Source organism: Moschus berezovskii, chromosome 5 (assembly GCF_049115385.1).
Source record: "Moschus berezovskii isolate FMDL1 chromosome 5, NW_MosBer_1.0, whole genome shotgun sequence".
NCBI lineage: Eukaryota > Metazoa > Chordata > Mammalia > Artiodactyla > Moschidae > Moschus > Moschus berezovskii.
Genome location: NC_142464.1, coordinates 30,095,521 through 30,112,125, shown reverse-complemented (window position 1 = coordinate 30,112,125; position 16,605 = coordinate 30,095,521). Strand labels below are relative to the sequence as shown.

The 16,605-nt window shown below is 37.0% G+C and overlaps 1 protein-coding gene across 9 annotated transcripts in view; it reads left to right on the top strand.

Moving 5' to 3' along the window:
• Window positions 1-16,605, top strand: part of BANK1 (B cell scaffold protein with ankyrin repeats 1) — a 360,244-nt gene that overhangs the window by 141,889 nt on the left and 201,750 nt on the right. For all 9 annotated transcript variants that reach the window (XM_088836208.1, XM_088836207.1, XM_088836203.1 and 6 more), the window contains one exon: window positions 13,341-13,446. In XM_088836208.1, coding sequence (XP_088692334.1) covers window positions 13,341-13,446 — 106 coding nt within the window. The remainder of the gene's footprint in view (window positions 1-13,340; window positions 13,447-16,605) is intronic.

Here is a 16,605-nt window from a genome sequence, read left to right as displayed (position 1 = left end):
GGCATCTGGACCATGTGAGGTGTCCCTACCGTGAATTTGCTGAGATGGTAAAGATCGGACTCCACCCTTGATTAAAAACAAGGAACTGCAGGGGCACAAAGGAACCTTGCTGTGTTTTAGGGTTACTCGGCCTCAGAGGACGCGTCCCACCCCACACTGTGTTTCTCCTTATGGGCTTTTGTTTGCTCCTTTTGACATTGTGCTTTGCTCTCGTGTCGGTTATATTCTGAAAGTTGTAAAAGTTTTGCTTTTCCTCTCCAGCATACAATACTACTATGTCTCGCGTGTGCTTCTCAACGACTAAAACTGGGAAATTCGTGTGTGTCACAGATAGCCCACTGACCGTCTCTACTCAGAGAACAGCATACCGTGGAATTTTATTCATCATAGTTATTGTATATCTGTGAGGACATGTACCAGTAGATTTAAGGGTTGTGTGGTTTTTTTAATATCCTACCTACCTAGCTGAAATGGTATACTAAAAGAGCTATCCTGAGTTTTCTTGTAAATGTTAATGGCATATGTGATTTAAGTAATCCTTAAAACTAGTAATTAGATACTTCCTATAATCATTTCAAAGCTCTTGGGCATTTAATAACATGAACATTCTGGAAACTTGAGGAAAGGAATAATAATGAGAAATCTATGGATTTTAGTTTTCAGTAATCCTCAAATTTGTGGTAAGAGAATTTCTATTATCATTTAAAAACTGTAGGGCATATAACAAAATGATCATTCTGTGAATTTGAGGAAAGAAATGATAATGAGAAATTTTATTTTCTTAGTTTATTTTGAAGATGTCTATTAGGTTTCAGAAGACTTTAGCTAAACCAGCTTTTTACCTAACTGCTTACTAAATCATTTTGTATTTTTGTGCATAAATACTAAACCCCAGCACATAGCCTTATAAAGGGACAATTTCCAGACCATCACCTGGAACAGTGAATTCAGATGAAAAAGTCCAAAGCCCTATTTGGGGAAGATGACTAGAATTCAAGTATTCGTATTTGAAAAACTAGAAACATCTATTTAACTGAGATAATTAAAACCTTTGAGACTTCCATCTTATTTACAAAATTATCTAGGGGCAACAATAAATTTACCTTTATATAGGAACAACTAGATATAAAAACCAAACTAGGTCAGAATGCTAAACTATAATAGCAATTATTGATCAAAGCGTTAGGCTCATGTTTATCAAGAGAGTTTTTGGAATAGTATCAAATAATTTTTATTAGTTGTCATTCTTATTGATTAAAAGGTATATTACGTTGAATATGTTTATCATCTTGCATATTTTACTTTGTACCTATTGAAATCTTATTTTCATCTTCGTGTTACGTGCACTTCATTGCCACTTTTTATTAAATTGTATGTATTATCCAATCTTTGGTTTACTGCCTACAAATATTTAATACACTGTGAAGCCACATAGGGTTGAAGTGGAGGATATGGACTAAGAGAACTCTTACATCATGAGGAATTTCCTACTGTTTTTTTTCAGTTCCTTTACAGGTTGGTTTCTTCAGTTAAAGCTTAAGCATCAGTGGTTATCTCCCTTAAAGAGGTCTTCAGAAGATGCTTCCTACTGAAAGAAACTGGGAACTTCCAGGCCTCTTAACTTTTTTTTTTTTTTTAAGTCCTGCTGCTGCTAAGACGCTTCAGTCATGTCCAACTCTGTGCAACACCATAGACAGCAGCCCACTAGGCTCCCCCATCCCTGGGATTCTCCAGGCAAGAACACTGGAGTGGGTTGCAATTTCCTTCTCCAATGCATTGAAGTGAAAAGTGAAAGTGAAGTCGCTCAGTTGTGTCCGACTCTTCGCGACCCCATGGATTGCAGCCTACAAGGCTCCTACATCCATGGGATTTTCCAGGCAAGAGTACTGGAGTGGGGTGCCATTGCCTAGCCTCTCTCAAAAGGTTGATAGACACATAAGGCTTCAGAGTCCTCAGCATGCCTCGTTGTCTCCTTAATTTCCTCCAATATTCTTGTGTTCTAGCCACCCAGGATGGGGCGTTCTTCTAACACACAGTGAGCCATTTACCAGGAGCTGACTGTGGCTCAGATCATGAACTCCTTATTGCCAAATTCAGACTTAAATTGAAGAAAGTAGGGAAAACCACTAGACCATTCAGATATGACCTAAATCAAATCCCTTATGATTATACAGTGGAAGTGAGAAATAGATTTAAGGGACTAGATCTGATAGATAGAGTGCCTGATGAACTCTGGACGGAGGTTCGTGACATTGTACAGGAGACAGGGATCAAGACCATCCCCATGGAAAAGAAATGCAACAAAGCAAAATGGCTGTCTGAGGAGGCCTTACAAATAGCTGTGAAAAGAAGAGAAGCGAAAAGCAAAGGAGAAAAGGAAAGATATAAGCATCTGAATGCAGAGTTCCAAAGAATAGCAAGGAGAGATAAGAAAGCCTTCCTCAGCGATCAATGCAAAGAAATAGAGGAAAACAACAGAATAGGAAAAACAAGAGATCTCTTCAAGAAAATTAGAGATTCCAAGGGAACATTTCATGCAAAGATGGGCTCGATAAAGGACAGAAATGGTATGGACCTAACAGAAGCAGAAGATATTAAGAAGAGGTGGCAAGAAGACACAGAAGAACTGTACAAAAAAGATCTTCACGACCAAGATAGTCACAATAACGTGATCACTGACCTAGAGCCAGACATCTTGGAATGTGACGTCAAGTGGGCCTTAGAAAGCATCACTACGAACAAAGCTAGTGGAGGTGATGGAATTCCAGTTGAGCTATTTCAAATCTTGAAAATGATGCTGTGAAAGTGCTGCACTCAATATGCCAGCAAATTTGGAAAACTCAGCAGTGGCCACAGGACTGGAAAAGGTCAGTCTTCATTCCAATCCCAAAGAAAGGCAATGCCAAAGAATGCTCAAACTACTGCACAATTGCACTCATCTCACACGCTAGTAAAGTCATGCTCAAAATTCTCCAAGCCAGGCTTCAGCAATATGTGAACCGTGAACTCCCAGATGTTCAAGCAGGTTTTAGAAAAGGCAAAGGCACCAGAGATCAAATTGCCAACATCCGCTGGATCATGGAGAAAGCAAGAGAGTTCCAGAAAAACATCTATTTCTGCTTCATTGACTATGCCAAAGCCTTTGACTATGTGGATCACAATAAACTGTGGAACTTTCTGAAAGAGATGGGAATACCAGACCTCCTGACCTGCCTCTTGAGAAACCTGTATGCAGGTCAGGAAGCAACAGTCAGAACTGGACATGGAACAACAGACTGCTTCCAAATAGGAAAAGGAGTACGTCAAGGCTGTATATTGTCACCTTGCTTATTTAACTTATATGCAGAGTACATCATGAGGAACGCTGGGGTGGAAGAAACACAAGCTGGAATCAAGATTGCTGGGAGAAATATCAATAACCTCAGATATGCAGATGACACTACCCTTATGGCAGAAAGTGAAGAGGAACTCAAAAGCCTCTTGATGAAAGTGAAAGAGGAGAGTGAAAAGGTTGGCTTGAAGCCCAACATTCAGAAAACAAAGACCATGGCATCTGGTCCTATCACTTCATAGGAAATAGATGGTAAACCAGTGGAAACAGTGTCAGACTTTATTTTTTTGGGCTCCAAAATCACTGCAGATGCTGATTGCAGCCAGGAAATTAAAAGACGCTTACTCTTTGGAAGAAAAGTTATGACCAACCTAGATAGCATATTAAAAAGCAGAGACATTACTTTGCCAACAAAGGTCCGTCTAGTCAAGGCTATGGTTTTTCCCGTGGTCATGTATGGATGTGAGAGCTGGACTGTGAAGAAAGCTGATCGCCGAAGAATTGATGCTTTTGAACTGTGGTGCTGGAGAAGACTCTTGAGAGTCCCTTGTACTGCAAGGAGATCCAACCAGTCCATTCTAAAGGAGATCAGTCCTGGGTGTTCATTGGAGGGACTGATGCTAAAGCTGAAACTGCAATACTTTGGCCACCTCATGCGACAAGTTGACTCACTGGAAAATAGTCTGATGCTTAGAAAGGTTGGGGGTGGGAGGAGACGGGGACGACAGAGAATGAGATGGCTGGATGGCATCACCGACTCGATGGATGTGAGTTTGAGTGAACTCTGGGAGTTGGTGATGGACAGGGAGGCCTGGCGTGCTGTGATTCATGGGGTCGTGGAGAGTCGGACACAACTGAGCAACTGAACTGAACTGAACTGAGCCATTTACCCTCCACTGCCTCATCTTTAAGGCGTGGCATTGTGTTTTTCATCTTTGCATACTCAGTTTCTTCACATAGTTATTGTTCCTGATGCATGTGACATAACTGATACTTAGGGTTTAAAAAAAAGAGTGATACCTTTTTTCCTAGTGCTATTTGAAAAAATAAGTCAAAAACTATAGTATAAGTATACCAATAAGAGAGAAATGAAATCTTCCCTTTTAAAACTTATACTGCTATTTATTTATAAAATTGAATAAGTGAATCTGATGCTTATGAAAGTGAGGAACTCTCAGAGGCTCACAGTGCTAGGCAAATTTGTACTACAAACTTTCCTTCACATCCTGCCTCAGTCATGAGCTCCATGCACACATGCTTCATTGTTGTTGTTAGGTCACTAAGTCCTGTCCGACACTCTGCGCCCCCGTGAGCTGCAGCACATCAAGCTTCCAAAATATACCTCATTACTGACTTTTAATGGCTGTAAAATTTTTGATTCCAATCTTGCCTTTCTTATGAACATTAAGGAGAGGTTTATTACTCAAAAATGCCTAAGGTCTTCAGTTCAGTTCAGTCGCTCAGTCATGTCCGACTCTTTGTGACCCCATGAATCACAGCACGCCAGGCCTCCCTGTCCATCACCAACTCCCAGAGTTCACTCAAACTCACATCCATCGAGTTGGTGATGCCATCCAGCCATCTCATTCTCTGTCGTCCCCTTCTCCTCCCGCCCCCAATCCTTCCCAGCATCAGAGACTTTTCCAGTGAGTCAACTCGTTGCATGAGGTGGCCAAAGTATTGGAGTTTCAGCTTTAGCATCAGTCCTTCCAATGAACACCCAGGACTGATCTCCTTTAGGATGGACTGGTTGGATCTCCTTGCAGTCCAAGGGACTCTCAAGAGTCTTCTCCAACACCACAGTTCAAAAGCATCAATTCTTCTGCACTCAGCTTTCTTCACAGTCCAACTCTCACATCCATACGTGACCACTGGAAAAACCATAGTCTTGACTAGACAGACCTTGGTTGGCAAAGTAATGTCTCTGCTTTTTAATATTCTATCTAGGTTGGTCATAACTTTCCTGCCAAGGAGTAAACGTCTTTTAATTTCATGGCTGCAGTCAGCATCCGCAGTGATTTTGGAGTTCAAAAAAATAAAGTCTGACACTCTTTCCACTGGTTTTCCATCTATTTCCCATGAAGTGATAGGACCAGATGCCATGATCTTTGTTTTCTGAATGTTGAGCTTCAAGCCAACCTTTTCACTCTCCTCTTTCACTTTCATCAAGAAGCCTCTTAGTTCCTCTTCGCTTTCTGCCATAAGGGTGTTGTCATCTGCATATCTGAGGTTATTGGTATTTCTCCCAGCAATCTTGATTCCAACTTAAGGTCTTACCTCTCTCAAAAGGCTACTTATTATCTTTCCTTTTTCCTACTGGACTGTGGCGGTATGGCATAAGAGAAATAGTTCTAGATAGGGCAGGAGCAGGAGTTGGATTCTTTTATTAAGTAATCACTTCATAAGAGCTCATTTTCCCTAGTGCTAAAGGAATTCCCTCCTGTGAACAGTGAAGTTTAATTATATGATCTCCAAGGTAATTTCCAGCTCAAATATTCCATAATTGTAATTCAAGAAAAAAAATGCTTATTTAGATTGAGAGCTATGACCATTCTCCGTTAAAGAGGATTGACTTGCAAATACATGGGCTTTCCATATAGCCTTTATTTCCATTTTATTTTCACTGATTCTTAATTCTACCCCCAGAGAAGAAGGAAGCGATTCAAGTTTCATGTACCTTTGATCAGTTTTATTACTTGTTTTGTATTTCTGATCAGAGATTTGGCTGTTGCCCACCAGGTTCCACTGTCCATGGGATTCTCCAGGCAAAAATACTGGATTGGGTTACCATCTCCTCCAGGGGTTCTTCCCAACCCAGGGTTAGAACCTGTGCCTCCTGTGTCTCCTGCATTGCGGGCTTTTGAAAGATTCTTTATCCACTGAGCTATCAGGAAGAAAACCATCAGAGATTTTTAATCAGACAAAGAATAGTCAAAATGCAATTTGAAGATGTATTTCTGGATTCATTTTTCATATTGCTTGTTCTCCTAATTGGGATGGACCAATAAGAGTAAAACAAATCTTTTGAAGTTTAGATGTTACATTTCCTGTGTGCTATGTCTCTACTTGCGGTAATGGTCAAGCAATGGTTAATGATGCCTGATTAGGATAGTTCAGACTTAATGATTATACTCACCTCAGTTACAAATCATTGACTCAAACAAGAACACACAGCTAGTACACTCATCCATTTACTTAGAGAAAAACAAGTAAATCAGTTAGCTTTAATGGTAGATACAGCAGCTGTTATAAGAAAAAAAGGCATTTCTGAGCATTTCTGAAATAGCCAGTGATATAACTATACTGTTATCTCTCTACAATTCTTGATTTTATATGCCATCTTAGTCTATTTTCATAGTTATTGGTCCCATATGTTTTAATTTATGTTTAGGTACTATTTAGAATATATTTTGTTAATGACTTCTTAATTTATAGTTTCTGCTCACTTGATGAAAGTAAATACTTCCTCAGTGTTTTATTTCTCCTAAAGTGTCTGTCTTGCACTTTGCATCTGCTTTCTTCTTGTCAAGCTGGGGCTGGCTTTGACTGCCCTTTGCAGAGGATGTCTGTGTGCTGGTGTGAATGGTGTCTATAACAACGCCATCCAAGTACAGCCTTCTGCTTTTACTGTCTAATTCTTTAGAGCATTCAGATCTTCAATCATAACGAGCATTTTGAAACAACCCTAAGAAACAAAACACAAGTCAAACACCGTTAACAAGGTTCCTTCATAGCTTTATTCATATAAATAACAAGGTAGGAACAAACCCCAAATATTCCATACTTCTTTGGAAATTAGAAGACTAAAAAACCTTGTGGCAAAATGTGTTTGTTTGCATTGACTAAAAGTCATTGTAATTCTTGTGGTTCTCTTTATTAAATAGTATTAATAATAAGATAAGGAAATAAAGTGGAATATAATTTGGGAAGTTTAAATTGTGTTTAGCATTCATGAAATATGCTTCTACATTAAACTGTATCAGGACATAGGAAATTAAATAAAATAAGTCTTTGATAAGGAAAATTAAACTTCTAAGAACTTATTATTTTTCAGAGATGAGCCATTTAGTTTCATCAACCTTATTAAGTATCAATACACAAACAAATATAAATCAGTTATGCACAAGTCCCTCCCAATAAATCTGATGAACATTTTAAAATTTAATGTAACTTGACTTTTCAGCAGCAATTAACACCATTGAACAAACTTACTGTCTTGATTTAATTTTGTCCCTTAACGTCCAGGAAGACATGCATTCCTGGTTTTCTTCTTTCATCCTTCGCCTTTCATTTTCAATATCCTTTGCAATCTCTTCATTGTAGATCTATGAAATAAAAATTTAAATCTATCCAGTTTTGATTCTTAGTCACCCTTATTTTTTGATGGATATTTCCTCTGCAGTTATCTCATTGACTTATGAGATATACATCAACTGTGGATTTCCTTTAAGCCTATATCTCATTGTTCTCTAACTCATGAAATGCATCATGGTCAATCTAGTTGAAAAGCCAGAAACACGGGAGTCTCCTCATACCTTGCACTCCCTCACCCTTCAAGTTCAATCCATTATTAAGCCCTGTCAGTTTTACTTACTGAATATTGCTCACTTCTCTATGCATCTCTCTAGTTTTGACACTGTAGTGGACCTTTCCCTCTTGCCTGCACTGCTAGACTAATCTCCTAACTGGTTCCCAACTGTAGGTTTTGCACACACCCTACTTATCTCAAGTCCCTGGTCTGTGAGGTTATTTTAAAAAGAATGATGTCCGCCTACAATTCTCTTGCTCAAATACTTCAATAGATTCCAGTTGTTAAATGGATTAAAAAAACCTGTAGCATGAAAAATATGGCCTTGATGTCACTTTCCCCTCTCACCTTCCAGCTTAATCTTTTTAATAAAATAATTTATTTTTAGTTGGAGGATAATTGCTTTACGATATTGTGTTGGTTTCTGCCATATATCAACATTGATCAGCCATAGGTATATGTATGTCCCCTCCCCCTGGAACCCCCTACCCCTCTAAGATGTCACGGAGCACCAGATTTGAGCTCCCTGCGTCATATAGTAAATTTCTACTAGCTATCTAATTTTACATATGGCAATATTTATGCTGCAATGCTACTCTCTCAATTTCTCCTACCCTCTCCTTCCTGCTCTGTGTCCACAAGTCTGTTCTCTTTGTCTGCATCTCCACTGATGCCCTGCAGATAGGTTTATCAGCACTATCTTTCTAAATTCCGTTATATATGTCTTAATATGAGTTATTTGTCTTTCTCTTTCTGACTTACTTCACTCTGTATAATAGGCTGTAGGTCCATCCACCTCATTAGAACTGAATCAAATGTGTTTCTTTTTATGGCTGAATAATATTCCGTTGTGTATATGTACCACAACTTTTTTATCCATTCATCTGTCGATGAACATCTAGGTTGCTTCATGTCCTGGCTATTGTAAATAGTGCTGCAATGAACATCAGAATATATGAGTCTTTTTCAGTTATGGTCTCCTCAGGGTGTATGCCCAGTAGTGGGGTTGCTGAGTCATATGGTAGTTTTATTCCTAGTTTTCAAAGTAATCTTCATATTGTCTTCCAGACTGAAGTGACTTAGCAGCAGCAGCAGCAGCAGCAGTGGCTGTATAAATTACATTCCCCCCAACAGTGCAGGAGGATTTCCTTTTCTCCACACCCTCTCCAGCATGTATTGTTGAAGATTTTTTGACAATGGCCATTCTGACTGGTGTGAGGTGATACCTCATTGTAGTTTTGATTTATATTTCTCTAATAATGAGAGATGTTGAGCATCTTTTCCTATGTTTGTTAGTCATCTGTATATCTTCTTTGGAGAAATGTCTGTTTAGGTCTTCTGCCCAGTTTTTGATTGGGTTGTTTGTTTTTCTGGTATTGAGTTGAATGAGCTGTTTGTGGATTTTGGAGATTAATCTTTTGTCAGTTGTTTCATTTGCTATTATTTTCTCCCATTCTGAGGATTATCTTTTCATCTTGTTTGTAGTTTCCTTCACTGTGCCAAAGTTTTTAAGTTTAATTAGGTCCCATCTTAATCCTCTGCTTCTGCTTCCCAGGAACTCTGATCTGCTTTGCTTTTCGTTCCTAATCTCCTACCACAGGGCCTTTATATGTGTTCCTCTGTAACTGAAACCCTCTCTCCATCACACTTTCCAATTAGTATCTTCATCTAGTTAATTCTAACTCCAAGTTTTAATCCATCACCTCTTCCTCAGTGGAGCCTTCCTTGATCCATATATCTCCCTGTGTATCTCTTTGTAATACTGTAATTTGACATTTCTGGGTGTGATATTTTTCAAATTATCTTTCATTATCTGTCTCTCATTAAACTCTAAAGTCAATAAAGGTGGGGATGCTATTTAGTTCCCTGTTTCATATCCAAAATCAGGTACACTGCCAGATACATGGCTGCTCAATGTGTATTTTGTTGGGTGAAAGAATATACATTAAATTTCCCACCCAACCTCATGTGATCCATCAATCAGAGGTCCTGGCTTCCTGATAGCACAGACACAGGCCATTTTGAAAAGGTTATTGGGCTATTGGCTAACACAGTGCTGCTTATGGCTGAAGTTGAAAGAGCAGGGCAAAAAAAGAAGGACAACAATGGAAAAAGTCAAATGAATATAAAATGATGAGACTAATTCTATTGTTTGACTTGGAAGCTAGTATCTAAAACAACTCAAGAGAATAATTCCCAAAATGTTTCAAGAAATCATCGCCTCATTTAGATAAGGCTTTTTTGAAAGACATTTCTTTGAATGGTCTAATGCAATATTTGTATTAAAGCTCCCCTCAGAATGAGAGAAAATAACTACAAACAAAACAACTGACAGAATTAATCTACAGAATATATAAGCATCTGATAAAGCTCAGTATCAGGAAAACAAGCAGCCCAATCAAAAAGTGGGCAGAAGGCCTAAACAGATGTTTCTCCTAAGAAGATATTCAAATGACCAATAAACACATGAAAAGATGCTCAATATCACTCATTATTAGAGAAATGCAAATCAAAACTACAGTGAGGTATCACCTCACACCAATCAGAATGGCCATCATCAAAAAATCTACAAATAAATGCTGGAGAGGGTGTGGAGAACAGGGAACCCTCCTAGCTGTTAGTGGGAATATAAACTGAAGCAGCCATTATGGAGAACAGTATGGAGATTCTTTAAAAAACTAGGAGTAAATCTATCATATGACCCAGCAACCCCACTACTGGGCATATATCCTGAGAAAACCACATTCTAAAAGACACGTGTACCCCAGTGTTCACTGCAGCTTTATTTACAATAGCCAGGGCATGGAAGCATCCTAGATATTCATTGACAGATGATACAGAAGATGTGGTACATATATAAAATGGTATATTACTAAGCCATAAAAAAGAATGAATTTGAGTCAGTTCTAGCGAGGTGGATGAACAGAGGTCCTACTATACAGAGTGAAGTAAGTTAGAAACAGAAAAACAATTATAGTATATTAACACATATATATATAAAATATAGAAAAAGGATACTGATGAACCTATTTGCAAGGAAGGAATGGAGACGCAGATGTAAAGAATGGACTAGTGGACACAGTCCGGGAGGGAGGGAGTGGGACGAACGGAGAAAGTAGCATCAATATATTTCCACTATTGTGTGTAAAATGGATTGTTAGTGAGAAGTTGCTGTATAACACAGGGAGCTGTCTGGTGCTGTGTGATGACCTGCAGGGGTGGGATGTGGAGAAGGGAGGGAGGCTCAAGTGGGAGGGGATATACGTGTAATTATGACAGAAACCAACAAAACTGTAAAAAACATCAAGAGGGAGGGGCATATGTATGCCTATGGCTGATTCGTATTGATGTTTGACAGAAAACAACAAAATTCTGTAAAGCAATTATTCAATTAAAAGCATTGTTTTATACTCAATATTTATTTTTGCATATGTGGTCATGACATGTTGAAATTCTTAGAACTGACTCACTTAAAACTTAGAAAAATTAATTTGACAAAGGAAAATATCTCTTTTATCTTAGCCCAATTTACTTGTTTATTCTTTTACATTAAGTGCTTGAAGTTGAATACTTATAAAGTAAAAAGCAAAAGGCTTTTTATAACCAGAAAATATTTGTTCTGTTCTCTGTCATTCTCCTTACAAGCTGTAGGAGGAAATTTTGTTTAAGATATGTAAACTATGTATCAAATTTCCCTTTAAATGTCTATTTTGGCTGGCTTTCACAGCACACATTATGAACAATGGAATAAACGAAGTGAATCTTATTTTCTTTTACTAGTGAAACTTAAGGAAACATAGAAATTTGTTATAAGAAAAACAAGATGTTTTTAGTTCAACCATTGACTTTCCTTTTAGATACCTAAAAGTAAAATGCTGCAAATGATGTATTTTGTCTCCTATTTTGAACATTTCATAGCCTTCCTATGATTATGTCACTGAAATCATTTCTCTTGTTAATTAAGGTTCTTTACTACTACTGTATTTCTCTACCAGATTTTAAAAAATAACTTAGTATTCTGTAGTCAACCTTAGAGGTTTCTTCATTCAACGTCATTTATTTTAAAACCTTTTTCCTTGCCTCTTGTCAGCTATTAAAGATGGGAAGACTAGATTTTTGTGTTTTTAACCACGCTTGTAGTTAGATATGGGCTTCACAAGTGGGTAAATGGTAAAAAAACAAAAAAAAAACACCTACAAATGCAGGAGATGCAGGTTTGATCCCTGGGACAGGAAGATACCCTGGAGGAAGAAATGGCAATCTACTCCAGTATTCTTGCCTGGGAAATCCCATAGACAGAGGAGCCTGGTGGGCTATAGTCCATGGGGTCACAAGGAGTCGGACAATACTGAGCCAGTAACACTTTCATTTTGCTTTGCGTTTCATAACTATAAGTTTCATCCTTTCTCTTCACTTCTAAACAGGACTTTTAGAAAATCCAGAAAGTCTTGAACCACTTTATTATTTGAGGTATGCAGATTACTGAAAAGCAAAGAAATAGAGTAACATCATTTTTTTCAACCCAATCATTTAATTTCTGTGACTTCATATTGGCAGTATATCTAATTCACTTGGAAATCATTTCAAAAGTCTTTGGTAGATATTTTTGTTCCATAATCCTCTCTCCACCCCATGGCTTTTGTTCATTGGCCTACTTTCTCAGCTTTAATCCTCTAGGTCACAAGTCAGTTTAATCCCAGCCATTGCTTCACAAAACACAGTTTAAAAGAAATGGGAGCTTTTGCAGTCCGTTATGTCATTGGTAGTACAAGACCAATAGCTCCTCCCCAAATGTTCAGATCAGGGAAATAAAGTTGATATATAATTATTTTATATCTACAAGGGAAAAAATAGGTCAAGATGAATATTCACCCTCACTTTGACACAGAAGTAAAATAATCGAAGACTGTTTCATTTCGGACCCTTAAATTGAAGAATCACATTCATCATTTTATCTCATTTATTAAAATGAAGCATATATTTTAACAGAATTTATTATTGTAACAAATTACAGTGTTATCATTGACTTCTTATAAAGTTCTTTTAAAATTAGTTAATTTTCAAGTAAATTATCTCATCCAAAGTGAGTGAGTGAAAATCGCTCTGTTGTGTCCAACAGCCCATGGAATTCTCCAGGCCAGAATACTGGAGTGGATAGCTTTTAGCTTCTCCAGGGGATCTTCCCTACCCAGGAATCAAACCCAGGTCTCCCACATTGCAGGCAAATTCTTTACCAACTGAGTCACAAAGGAAGCCCAACCAAAAGCAAAGACATTTCTTGCATTCATTTTTCTATTATTCTAATAACTGGCTTTTTTCCAAGTCCCTAATATTTTGTATTATTGTTTTTAAAAAGTTATAAGTATTATTAAAGGTTACCCAGTATTTATCCCAGTCGATAGTTTTTATTATATTGCACTAAGATAAGTTTCCTGGTAAATAATTAAACTAAGAAAACATTTCCTTTTCATTTTAAAACAGAGTGACATTGATGAACTTGATGATATTCTCACATCCACATTCAAACATGAGATACCATACTATGAATTCCAATCACTCCAAACTGAAATCTGCCCTCAAAAAGAATGTGAGTATTTTCCAACTGCATCAATTATTCTTTTTGTCACATTTCACTCTATATAACTGCTTAATAAATATTATAGCAAAAAATATAGAATTGCTGATGAAATGTTTTCAAAAACTCCCATCCCCTAGTGAGAGAGATAGTTTTTATTCTAAGAAAATATTTGGATAATGAATGAGGAAAATAGTTCATCATAGCACTATTTATAATTACCAAAAATGGAAAGAACTCAGTCCTTTAAAGATAGGTAATTGATCAAATAAATTTTGGTACATATGTTAATGCAACCATCATAAACAAATTTTATTATAAACTGATTTGCTGACTGGAGTGATGCTTTGATTTATACTTAATCGAATAAAAGTAGGATATATAGCAGGAGATAGAGTGTGAGCCTGTTTTAAGAGGTACATATGTTTAATAGCATATGTTTGTGTGTATATATATATAAATGCACACACGCATATATATGTGTACATATACATATGTAAATCAATAGTCTGGACAGATATGCATCTGCTAACAGTTATACATGGGTTCTGCTCTTTCAGGGATTACATTTTTTCATTTTGCTGAATCTTTGTTTTCTACAGTGACTGCATATTATTTTTATCATAGAAATGTACATATACATATATATAAAGGAAAATATATATAGGAGCTACTATAATAAAAGACTGTACTTCTAAATGTTATCACAAGCTCAATAGCATGCATTGTTTATTGCTTATTCCTGTGTTTTTGGTTGACACACTGTTTCTAGTACAGTTTTATGTTCAGTATGTGCCAAACACAATGATGGAGATGTAATGATGAGTAAGACAGGCATGGCTATAGGACTTGAGAGGTCTCCTATAGGTATACTGTAGGGCTGATGAGCAGAGGTTTTCTTCGGTAGAGTTTCTGTGCTATTTGAAATAGTTTTATCATCAGGCTGTCAGGCCTGAGGGAAGCAGGAAGAAAAGAATAGAAGCCTTAAGGCACAACTGATTACGATTCACCCAGATGGGCTAGAAAGTGCATTATGTGTGGTAAGGTCACCTTGTGGGGAAAGGGCAATGGTAGGCTGCTTTTGAATAAGTAATCTTGTGAGAGTAATGCACGCTTATTTTTATTTCCCACATACATTTTAACAATATACAGTTCACTTACAAAAGTTAGACATTAGGTTGGGATAGAAAAGGAACATGACATGATCCCTTATTTAAGATACTCATTGTTTAGCTGGGAAAACAAGATATTATGTATGTAATCATGGAAAGGAAAAAATGTGCTATACGTCATGAAATTGATTCATCGACAATAGAATTTTAGAGAAAAGCTGTATTATTTTTCAAGATGTGTTTCCTAAAGGAAATAGGATTTTACCTAGATCTTAAATCATGTGTCTCAATGAGAAAAGAGAAAGGATACAGGAATTCTAAGGAAAAGAAAGTGTATGTAAAGGTATGAGCATGAAATGATGACACAATTTTTACAAATTCCCTCAGCGTTATATTTAAGTCTGTGAAATGAGAATTGTGGAGTTGGAGAGGACAGGATGGCTTTGGTCTCTCATTTATAGATAAAGAATTCTAGGTAAGTTTGAATGTGTTTCTTAGTGTCTGATTCAGGTTGAAGGATCTGAATTTTAGAGTTGGAAAGGATAGAATAGATTTGGTCCTTTATTTTTTTTAGGAAAAGGGTTCTTTATAGTTTAAATTGAAACCCTGATAATGTGGATCTAATTCAATAGATTTGGGGAATAGTTAAACCTTCTGCTTTTTAAACAAACGTCCAGGTAAAACTGATGTTGCTGTTTCTCAGACCTTGAGTATCAAGGGTTTAGAGCAGTGGTTCTGAAATTTGGCGCATATTGTAATTAGCTACAAAGCCTTCAGAACATCCTACGCCCAAGCCACACCCCCAAATTAATAAAGAATCTTTGAGTGGATTCTAGCTATCAGTACTTTTTCAAGTTTTCCAGGTAATTCCAGTGGTCAGCCAAGTTCATCAGTTCTCAATTTTTTCACTGTATCAATATTGCAGACCTGCCAAATAAATCATCTTCATATTAATCTTTGATACCAAGAACATATCTTTATTAAACTTTCTAATTTATTAATTAGAAAGTTAATAGCATATGAAAAATATGAGCCATTATTAGACTGTAATGATTATTTTATATTTGGAAAAATATTTTTATGAAACAATTGCACTTTTGAAAAGAAGCTAAAAATGGATAGTTCAATATAATCTAGGTAATTCATTCAAAAACCATATTGTTGGTTATTGCTAGGTGGCAGAGTTGCAGAGTTGTTAAACCTATAACAGAAACAAACATAACATAATATTAGGCTCTAATTCCAAGTTGAAGTACAAAATAACATAATACAAATGACATAATAAAATATGCAACACAGATATGAATCTGGCTGAAATCATGTTTTGCTTGCCTCGTTGGCCCTGTAATCTTGACTCAGTGTCAGCTTCAAAATATCTGATCTTTAAGACCTTGCACCTACATTTTTTAATGTTCAGGATGAAAGGATGATAAGATTTTAGAAGGCTTTTATACATGGAATGGAATTAATGATATATTGTTGAATAACTTCTATAGAAACACCACTAGAGATACATGTAACATAGGTCTACATAGAAAGAGAAATTACTAATCTTACTCCCTGAAGTCAAGTGGGCCTTAGGAAGCATCTCTATGAACAAAGCTAGTGGAGGTGATGGAATTCCAGTTGAGCTATTTCAAATCCTGAAAGATGCTGCTGTGAAAGTGCTGCATTCAATATGCCAGCAAATAGATGGAAAAACAGTGGAAACAGTGTCAGACTTTATTTTTTGGGGGTCCAAAATCACTGCAGATGCTGATTGCAGCCATGAAATTAAAAGACGCTTACTCCTTGGAAGGAAAGTTATGACCAACCTTGATAATATATTAAAAAGCAGAGACATTACTTTGCCGACAAAAGTCCATCTAGTCAAGGCTATGGTTTTTCCCGTGGTCATGTATGGATGTGAGAGTTGGACTGTGAAGAAAGCTGATCGCTGAAGAATTGATGCTTTTGAACTGTGGTGCTGGAGAAGACTCTTGAGAGTCCCTTGGACTGCAAGGAAATCCAATCAATCCATCCTAAAGGAGATCAGTCCTGGGTGTTCATTGGAAGGACT